The following is a 9841-nucleotide window of genomic DNA, read 5'->3' as shown; positions in this document are numbered from 1 at the left end:
ATTGGTTTATCATAGTGCAAACCGTAATGTTGCAATATGGGCTATAACAATTGTACAATAAAAAACAATTTTTTGCCGTCTATCATTTGTAATACAGCTGCCTGCTAAAGTAATTTTTTTAAATTCTTGTGAATGACAAGCTGTAGTTTAGGAGATGGAGATTCATTGTCGTGAGTGCACTTAAAGCTGTCAGAACCTCAGTTCTCCTGGTGTCTGCAGTTCCAATACAATATCCAGTTTTGTGACAATATTGTAATCTAGCTGTTGGTACATCCCATCCAAAATACTTATTGGGACTGGATTGTAAGTCTACTATGATAGCACCATTGGCAGAAAGTAATGAACATACTAATTATAAAAGGAATGGAAACAAAATGCACCTACCCTAATTTGTGAACTTATCTGTTTTGTGGAATTTCATCTTATCAGTTTTTATACTCTAAACTCAATTCAAGTGTTTGAGAAAAATTCACTGGTACTCTGTTTACTCTATACGTCACAAATATATCCTCTAATGCAAGTACAACAGTGAATTCAACTGTTCAGACTATATTTAATAGCCTGCTCCTTTTCATTCTCTGGAATACAAGGAGGTTGCCTTTTTTTCTACTTCTATCTGCTGAAACTTGTATATGATTATGTTGTTTGCATAAATGAAAAAATACCTTCCCAGAATAAGAAATTCATTGTGAAATCCTGTGAGTTTGATTGTAGCTTATCTTTTTCACTGGTTTTTAACCAGCCCTTGCATAAAAATGTCTTTCAATTCACATACTGTAGCTTGTCTGGTACAAAATCTTTACAATAGCCTAGAGTATAGCCTATCAGAGGTAGGCCTATTGTACAAAAATTCACAGTTTCAAAAATGCTCAAGGGAAATACTTTTCATAGATTCCATATTTTATGAAGTAGCAAACCTAATGAAGAACTCATGAGCACCCACAACGATCTACCACCATAGCTGGTATCTTTCCATATATTATCTGTTCTTTTCCATTGAAATACAGCATATTTATTGGGGACATCTTAGTAGGTGTGCAGCATGGGCCTGCTGAACCTCTTGGATTTGCTTGGTGTACAAGATGAGTGTGTGGATACTTTTGTAAAAATACAAATTCACATTCTCCAGAGCAGTAATTTGCTTTGTATCTTTTGGGTGCAATTATCCAGTCCCATCCAAAAGCTTCAAAATCCACAGTCAGTGGGTAACGGCAACATCGAGATTCTGTTGAATGTTCATCACAGTCCAGGCCAAAATCTCTGCGTGATCTTTTTGGTGTATCTGTAATCCTGACCTCTAAAAATGGAGTCTATGAATAAAGAAAAAGGAATAGTATTGTGGTAAAGTGATTGACATTTGACACACAAAATTTATTTTTTCTAAACATTGTATAGCATTCAAGAGCTGTAATGATGTAACCAGCCTTGTTACAAAAAAAAACCTTGCCAGCTTTTTACTAGGGGGAGGGGGGCTTTTATGAGTAAGGAGAAGAGTGGTAAAAATAAAATAAAGCCTAGAATCATTGTAGCAGCTACAATGTTACATGACAATCCATTAAAAAAACCAAACAAACCTAGGATGATTTTGAAAACAATTTGTTATACAGTGTACTGCCCAAAGGACAAAATTTTAAAATGTCACTGTGAATGCTCAAGTTCTTGGACACATACAAAGAGGAACTCTTTGGCTCCTAGTCATAAACTTTTTCATTGTCCTGTTAGAAGGCATTAACACATCAAACACACAAATTGTTTATATTATTAATTTTTAGCTATTAAAAATGGCCTATATAAGCACCTTCCATATAGCACTCAGCTTGAAGAACTGAAAAATAAGTGTTGATAATTCCAATTACAGGAAACAACTACATGAAGTTTATGTACAATTCTGGTTTAATTGTTCTGCTGGAGCACGGAGGACAATTTCCAGCTCCTGGTATCATTAATTTGCTGGAGCTTTCACACTGCATTAATAATCACAGCTTTTGTAAATTCCTCTTTCATTTGTCTGAAAACATCATTTTAAGCAATGAATTACAATTAAGTTCCTGCAAAATTTCCAAGTGAAACTTACCAAACCATCTTCCCCTGGTCCTGGGTATGTTACTGCAAGATCTCTTCCTTTTTCATCCAAAGCTTTGATTTCAATACCCAAGTTAGATTCAGGTTGTTTGAGCCAATTTTGCAACACAGTCTTCACATCAATGCTCTGCCAAATACCAGTGCCTGGGTTCATGTCAAGTTTCAAAGATCGAATTGCAGTAGAGGTTGTACCATCTTTCATGGGTCTGATGAGTCTCAAGATCTGTACAAATACTGTTGTAGGCCTCTGGACTGGTCTTAAGTATATCCACAACTGAGCCTTCACTACTTTATTATACTGTATTTTAGAGCTAAACTTAAAGAAGCAACATTTGGGTTTTCCTTCCACTGGCATAGGGAAATCAGCTATAAACAAATGGATAGAAAATATTACTTGTTTGCAAACATCAGAAAACATGTAAACATTTTATAACTTCTTCAGACAATTTCTTAGCAGTGACTTACAATTTGCAGTGGAAACAGTTGCTCAGATCTCATGTGACCATCTAAGATGTACCGGTATACCACTTTTATTTTTTTAACTGCTTCACACTTTGCCCCATTTTAATCAATATCCAATACTTCCATCAAAATTTTGCTATCCCCCTCCCACAACCTCTTGACGCGCAGCAAACATTTATGGCCAGTCTGAGTGAGTGCATTCCAGTAATACGGTAAGGAGCACATAATAAATCCATGCCCTTAACACATATAGATCCCCATGCACAATTTGTATAGTTCCATGGATAAAGTTTGGTGTTCCAGTGATATTTTGGAGTAGATCCAGTCACTTTTTACATTTAAAATTCTCCCTTGTCAATAGGTGGTGGCCTTGGATCCAGTATTTATTTATATTTATTTAATTTGTATTCCACCACCTTCTGGAGTCTCTAAAGCACCCCACAGTTTCCATAGGGTTGGGTCCAGAGTCCAAATTAAATTAGTTGCATCTAGGTTCTGTTGGTTTCAGTGGGATCTAAGTCATAACTAAGTTTTCATATTGATTTGAATACCTACATGCACTAACTAAATCTGGATCTACCAATAAAACACGTTGATTCCATTAGCTTGCAATAAAAAAAAAACATAATCACAAAATAAGTGATTATTCGTAGGAGGAAAAGAAAAGGGGGGAAATACTGAACGTAGATTAAGAAAAAAAACTTAACAAAACAAAAAAAACTTGGATATTTTTTTAATTTCCAGTACTCAAAAGACCTATCTTGGAGGAAATCCACTGAAATCTTAAGGAATTGCATGTTCATTTGAGGACTTAGGTGAAAATGATTCATATATATATATAATTTCACTATTTGCTTTTTTTGTATTGTGTTTTATGTTTTGATCTTATACCATTTACCTGGGAAGTAAATACCACTGAATTCCATGGACTGCTAAGTGGATATGATGAATATGATGTCATGTTTGTACTATGTGATTACATTGATTTCTGCTGAAAAGGACAGGCCGAACTTTTAAAATTATACTGATTATTAAAAAGAAAACAAATCATAAGGCAATATACCCTGAGAATCTTGGAGAGTCTGTGTAGTTATACTAACTGTCCAGCTGTACAAATCACTCTCTGAAATAAAGTCTCTCTCTCCCCACCCTCTAGTCAAAATTACCAAGGGTACTGAACACACTGTACAGTGTACTCAGCCTGAAAGTGGCTGTGACATATAACATCCACTTAAAACACAACGAATGGCAAACATTCATTCAGGTTTTGTGAGTGTTATTTCTATTTTAATTACATATAGTAGAGTTGTATACATATAGTAGAGTAAGTATAGCAGAAACCAAGTTGCTTTCATTTGCATTGCAACAAAATGTATTGTTAATAACTTTATTTTAATTTTCTGATTTTTAATTTGCCATATCTGACTTATTTTGTCAGACTAGGAATTGCAATATAGTAGGAAATCTTATTATAGCATACAGTGAGATTATATAAGCCGTTAGATACATTTTAACTCTCCATACATCTAGTGTAAAATAATATCACATATTGATGTACTAGCACTCATGTACCACAAAGAGCCCCTATATGAGTGGCTTTTTCCAGAGACAGCAATATAAAGGACAGATTTACAATAGCATTCTTTTCTGTGCATGGGCCTGCTTCTAATTGGGATGTGGTTGCAGACCCAAGTTCCTGTGCCTGAAGTAAAAATATGTTAAGGCTGCAATCCTAATCACAGGGTAAACTTCATTTAGCACAGGGGATTTACTTCTGAGTAGACATGTACTCTTAAGTCATTTTCATATTAAGTTACCAAAAAGTTTTTGCATTTTTAAAATACCATCAATGAAGAGTGAAATAAATAGAATAAAAGTATTTTCTGCAATGTTTCTGATAAGTCAGCACAAATAATTAAATCATGTTTCTTTAAATATGAATTTCTAAAACATAAATTCTTGATTATTCTTTCCAAAAGAAATGTTAAAATAACCATTTCACTCCTCTTGAATATTTTATGCCACTGTTGCTGGTAGCAAATCTAAGTCGTGTGTGCTCAAGCTGTCCTTTTACTTTATTTTATCATCGCCTTAAGTGTTATTCCGAAAGCAGCTGCCATAGTCAAATACTTCAGCTAATGAAGAACATAAGATACTATAATATAAGCTGTGCAAAAGATACTTGATAGGAGCCATGGCAGATGCTCAGCACTAAGAAGATAACTAAGAATCTGCTCATTCAGTAAATATCTTCATTCCTTCTTAACACAACTAATAGAATTCCTAGAGCTGTGGAACATTTCATTATTTAAAATATAGCACCATTGGCATTTATTAAGTGCTACATTAATGAGTGCATTAGCTTAATGTGGTTAATATATAGATTGTATTAACAATTGTGGACAAAGTAATTAGATTAGGGGAAAGCAAATGCATGCTAGTGCTAAGCACAGAGATTGAGTGTTTTGAACATTTTTGCCACTCTGAAAGTACCCATCATGTTTAGTGTTTTGCGGGGATGCAAAATGCCATGAAAACGTTTGTTGGGGAGAGAGTATGTGGCTCCGGATGTATTGACAACTCAACCAAGCCTTCCTGTCTGGTAACATTTTTGCCGCCGAACACACTTTGGCAGAACAGGAACGTTGCCTTTCGGTACTATGTTGCCTGAACAGGACACGTGTTTGAATGAGTATTGACTTGGTGACTCGGAAACTAAAACTAATCTGGAATGTGGCAGCTAGATTGATGACTGGGACTGACCGCCGGGACCATATCACCATATAATTCATATAATTCACTGCTTCCCAGTACATTTACAAGCACAATTCAAAGTGTTGGTGCTGACTTTTAAAGCCCTAAACTTCAGCCCAGTATACCTGCAGGAACGTGTCCACCCCGACTGTGCAGCCCAGACACTGAGGTCCAGCTCTGAGGGCCTTCTGGCGGTTCCCTTACTGCGAGAAGTGAGATTACAGGTAACCAGGCAGAGGGCCTTCTTGGCAGTGGCACCCTCTCTGTGGAAAGTGCTCCCATCAGATGTCAAAGAGATAACTATACAACTTTTAGAAAACACCTGAAGGCAAGCACTATAGTGGGAAGTGTTTAATGTTTGACCTGGGCTCCTTCCAGTACATTAATTCAATCAATTACTTTGGGGTGCAGCTAGAGCTGAATTTGGGGTTCAGGCTGGGTTTTTTGCCTTCACTGACAACACTAGGTAGCCAAATCTAATTGGTTCTGTGACGCTATCACATTCACTATGTGATACATGATTGGCTGAGATAGTGTAAGGAAGAAGAAACAAAATATCTGTTATAATATAAAAATTGTGCCAGTGCAACAGAAGATCAGAAGAATGATTGTGAATAAGCACCAAAATACAAAAAGTAGGAGTTTGGGGAGTGCATAATATTATAATTATTGAATCAATGAATTGCATTGTAAATTCATTTTATTTTACCTCTGCACAATTTTAACACAGAATATTTGGTACAGTTATAATTTATATATCTGTATGTGAAAACATGTAAAAAATATATTACTACAGTACATTGAAGCTTAATGTTTTATTTTGTCAGTTACATGGATGTTCCCCCTTACCCCCTGTTTTCAGGAACTCCTAAAAACAAGTGTCCCCAGAAGGTTGCTAATGCAAACTGATGCATTAATATGCCTTTTTTTACTTTTGCACAATAAATTACTGAAATAATAAGGTTGATTAACTAAATAACTTATTTACATACCAACAGCAATAAACAAGTTAATTGTTAGAAATGCTTTTCATGGAATAGTTTGTATATAAAGGGGGAAATACCATTAAAAGAGAAATTACTTGTCAGTAGAACATGATTCAATTAAAAAAAAAACTCCCCCCCCCCTCATGCTTCCAGCAGCAGTTTGTTAGATGAGATCAAAGGGAGATTGTTGGTCTCTAGTGCTAAGACAAGTGCTTGTCAGTAGAGTAGTATCTTATAAAGGAATAAACGTACTTACACTCTGTAGGCATTGTAATAATAGTTTCAGTTGTAGCATGATAATCATCATCTTCCAAAGAGCCATCACTGCTGTCATCTCTCTGGACATCATATTGATCAATCAGTTCTTGCAGTGGCGGAGCCTTAGGTAAAAGTTGCCTTATAGCATCCCGGCTAATGTTAGGTGCTTGCTCCAGACGCAGTTTACTGAGGATCTGAATTTTTATAGCTTCTATTCTTGAAGATTTTGTACTTTGCCTCCATGTACATGCGTTGCACAGTCCATCTTTTTCCATGTTTTCATTTGCCTGGTTACTTTCATTAAGATCCACTGGACCAGGTATGATTAACATGAAAAGGTAAATATAAAGATACATTTTTTTATTTCTGCAGGATCTCACATTCAGTGCAGTGCTTTCCCTTCCTTCCTTTCTCCTTCCTTTGGTTCCTTTTTTAATCTTTCCGTACTGTGAATCACTGAAGGCAAATGCAATCTGAGACAACTCACCACTCTGGTGAATCATGTATATTCCAAGAGGGCTTTTTATATTCCAACCTTCATTAGACTTGTGTCGTCAAAACCAATGATTGGCTGCTAAACCAACAATGAATCTAACTGTCAGATGTTAAAGCCATGTCCCTCATAAGTTGCTAGACCGCATTTTGTTACTGCCAAGGGTGAGCTGATTTTCTGACTATTCCATAGAGAGTATCTCCTCACAGGCTGTAAGAATATTTCCAAGGAGCATGGCCAGCAGTATCAAAAGATAGTATTACCATTCTTAAATGTGAATCAGCTGCTGCTTTTATTGTGAATCAGTCTATGTATCCTTCCCATATCTAAAAAAAAGCTGGCCAATAATTGAAAAAGAAAACATTTAATAAGTGTAAAGACTGTCACTATTATACATTAAAATTGTTCTTAAATATTTTATTTAATGATATGGATTTTTAAAAATGAACTGTGAAATAAACCAGTGAAAAGGTAATAGCTAAGAATTTAAAACCAAAATCCTAACCAGTCTACATATGCATGTTTTATTAATTTGATTATGTTTGAGTTCAGGTGGTATAAGTAATTAAGGAGATAGAACCTCATTTACATCCTAATACTAAATACATTACAGGGAACAAACACATAATGACCACTATACACAGGTCATTAAGTGCAGTAGTACACAAGGCATGTGCTGTTGAGAAGGAATCTTCTTGTGCATATATCCAGGACAGCTGGCTTGTGTGGTATCCTTTGACAGCACACCAGTCACCTGTTTAGGGGTGCAGTGTGGAGGACTAGATTCAGTATCTCTGCCCAACCCAAACAGAGATGCATATGCTGACATAACTCTGAAACCAAGCTGTTACCCTGTGGAACACACTTTTGAAAGTTTGAATAGTATCATCATACACAGGATCCTGCTTCAACATTCACATCATATTTCCTTGATTGAGATGAACAGATTTAGGATCAAGGTGCAAATAAAGTCGTACCTCGGGTTGCGAACAACTCGGGTTACGAACTGCGCAACCCCGGAAGTGTTTTTGCTGTGCGTGCGCGCGCAGAAGCGGCGCATGCGCAAAACGGCGGTTTGGGCCTTTTTCAGGTTACAAACTGCGAGCCGGAACGGATCGCGTTCGTAACCCGAGGTACCACTGTAGCTGCAATTAGGGCTGGGAAGAAACACCATTTCCACCAATAATTTGATAAATTGCCCAGTAATTTAAGGAGAAATGGTTTTGTGATATCCTTCGGCTCCCAGCATTATTTCTCTGGATCATTTCATTAATACTTCAGCTTGTTTTCTTGGGATTTAACCCATTGAATTTATATCTTCTGGTTCATTCAGAATGCATTGCTACTCTCGAATCCCATCTCCCCCCCAACCCCTCCCGGCATGCGACCTTCTAAAACAGGCATCCCCAAACTTCGGCCCTCCAGATGTTTTGGATTACAATTCCCATCTTCCCCGACCACTGGTCCTGTTAGCTAGGGATCATGGGAGTTGTAGGCCAAAACATCTGGAGGGCCGCAGTTTGGGGATGCCTGTTCTAAAACCTCAAATAAAACATCTACATGGGGTCATGGTTATTGATTATTAATATTTTGTGTTTATTTTTCTGTTTTAATACTTTGGGCTTTCCCTAGTAAGGAAACATGGGATATAAGCAATGCACAAAATTAAATTAAATCTCTCACCATTGGCTATGCTGCTTGTGGGTGAGGGGAGTTGGAATCCAACAACAACAGGAAGGCCCACAGATTCGCTGTCCCTGATTTAAGCCTTTGCTGAAACATCATCCCAAACTCAGCTATCAGGAATTGCTGGGAACAGCCCAGGGTCCTGCTTCATCCATGTACAGGAAGAGGCTCTGGTATTCATTACTACTTTTTCACAGGTTCCAAGCCCCAGCAGAATAAGATCAGAATCTCCCACAAAGAGAACTCTAAGCCAGGCATCCCCAAACTCGGCCCTCCAGGTGTTTTGGGACTACAACTCCCATCATCCCTAGCTAACAGGACTAGTGATCAGGGATGATGGGAATTGTAGTCCCAAAACATATTGAGGGCCAAGTTTGGGGGTGCCTGCTCTAAGTTGTATGTAGCTCAAATAGGTCGTGCAAGATGCAGTTCCACCTGTTGGGCAGCATGAGTAGCACAATTTGATAGAAATAGGTGTGAGTTAAGTGAGTCATGAACCACAAAGACATGAGGATTGAATCATCTCCTGTCCTTGGTTTCCAACTAACAAATGGCAGTTAGGTGCATCTCTGCTCAAACATTGGTGGACAACATAATTCACTGCTGAACATCCCATTTCTGAGATGACATTCAGAGTCTGTAAGAGCTAAAGAACTCTTGCATCCAAATGTGCATTTATTTTATTACAAACAGAGCCCAGCATATAGTAGATACCATTGAAAATATTTAAAATTACAGAAAATCATAACAACCTTCAAAACAGCATCAGGCAGAAAAAGTCTGGGGAAATCTGGCAACTAAATGTCAGGAATGCAGGGGAAATTCTGATGTCAGTCAGGAATGTGTTCCAGACATTGTGAACCATTGCCAAGAATGCCATGACTCATGCCAGTGCTGTGCCCATCAACAGCACCATGAACAGGACTTAACCCTGTAGATATCTGAAAGTATCAGAGGTAGTGTGCCTTTAAGTACTTTGCTAGGTTTTATTGGGCTTTGTACACCATTACTAATTATCACTTTAGTCTCTACATAATTGATTTTGCGAAGGCCCATGTTTTCCATGCCTTTCTAATCTGACACTCAAGTTTTGTAGCAGAATAAAAATCATTACTAATAT

General features: G+C 37.3%; 1 protein-coding gene across 1 annotated transcript; it reads right to left on the bottom strand.

Annotated features, from left to right (window-relative positions):
* Window positions 1–533: 533 nt before the first annotated feature.
* Window positions 534–8384, bottom strand: MSTN (myostatin). Its single transcript, XM_035136086.3, has 3 exons — window positions 6541–8384; window positions 2075–2448; window positions 534–1310 (listed from the first exon to the last, which is right to left on the bottom strand). Exons 1-3 carry the CDS (start codon window positions 7043–7045, stop codon window positions 930–932), a joined length of 1260 nt encoding a protein of 419 aa, XP_034991977.1. The 5' UTR covers window positions 7046–8384; the 3' UTR covers window positions 534–929.
* Window positions 8385–9841: the final 1457 nt, after the last annotated feature.

The sequence above is a fragment of the Zootoca vivipara genome, chromosome 1, assembly GCF_965207765.1.
Source record: "Zootoca vivipara chromosome 1, rZooViv2.hap1.1, whole genome shotgun sequence".
In the NCBI taxonomy this organism is placed as follows: domain Eukaryota; kingdom Metazoa; phylum Chordata; class Lepidosauria; order Squamata; family Lacertidae; genus Zootoca; species Zootoca vivipara.
Note: the sequence above shows the minus strand (reverse complement) of the source record. Positions and strands in the feature narration are given on the sequence as shown.

Bases quoted from the DNA above. Each gene is read 5' to 3' on its own strand.
- MSTN (XM_035136086.3), bottom strand. From the start codon at position 7,045: ATGATTCACCAGAGTGGTGAGTTGTCTCAGATTGCATTTGCCTTCAGT. The intron at 2,449-6,540 runs GTAAGTACGTTT...ATTTGTTTATAG, and splicing joins TATTACAATGCCTACAGAGT to CTGATTTCCCTATGCCAGTG. The intron at 1,311-2,074 runs GTAAGTTTCACT...CTTTATTCATAG, and splicing joins GACCAGGGGAAGATGGTTTG to ACTCCATTTTTAGAGGTCAG.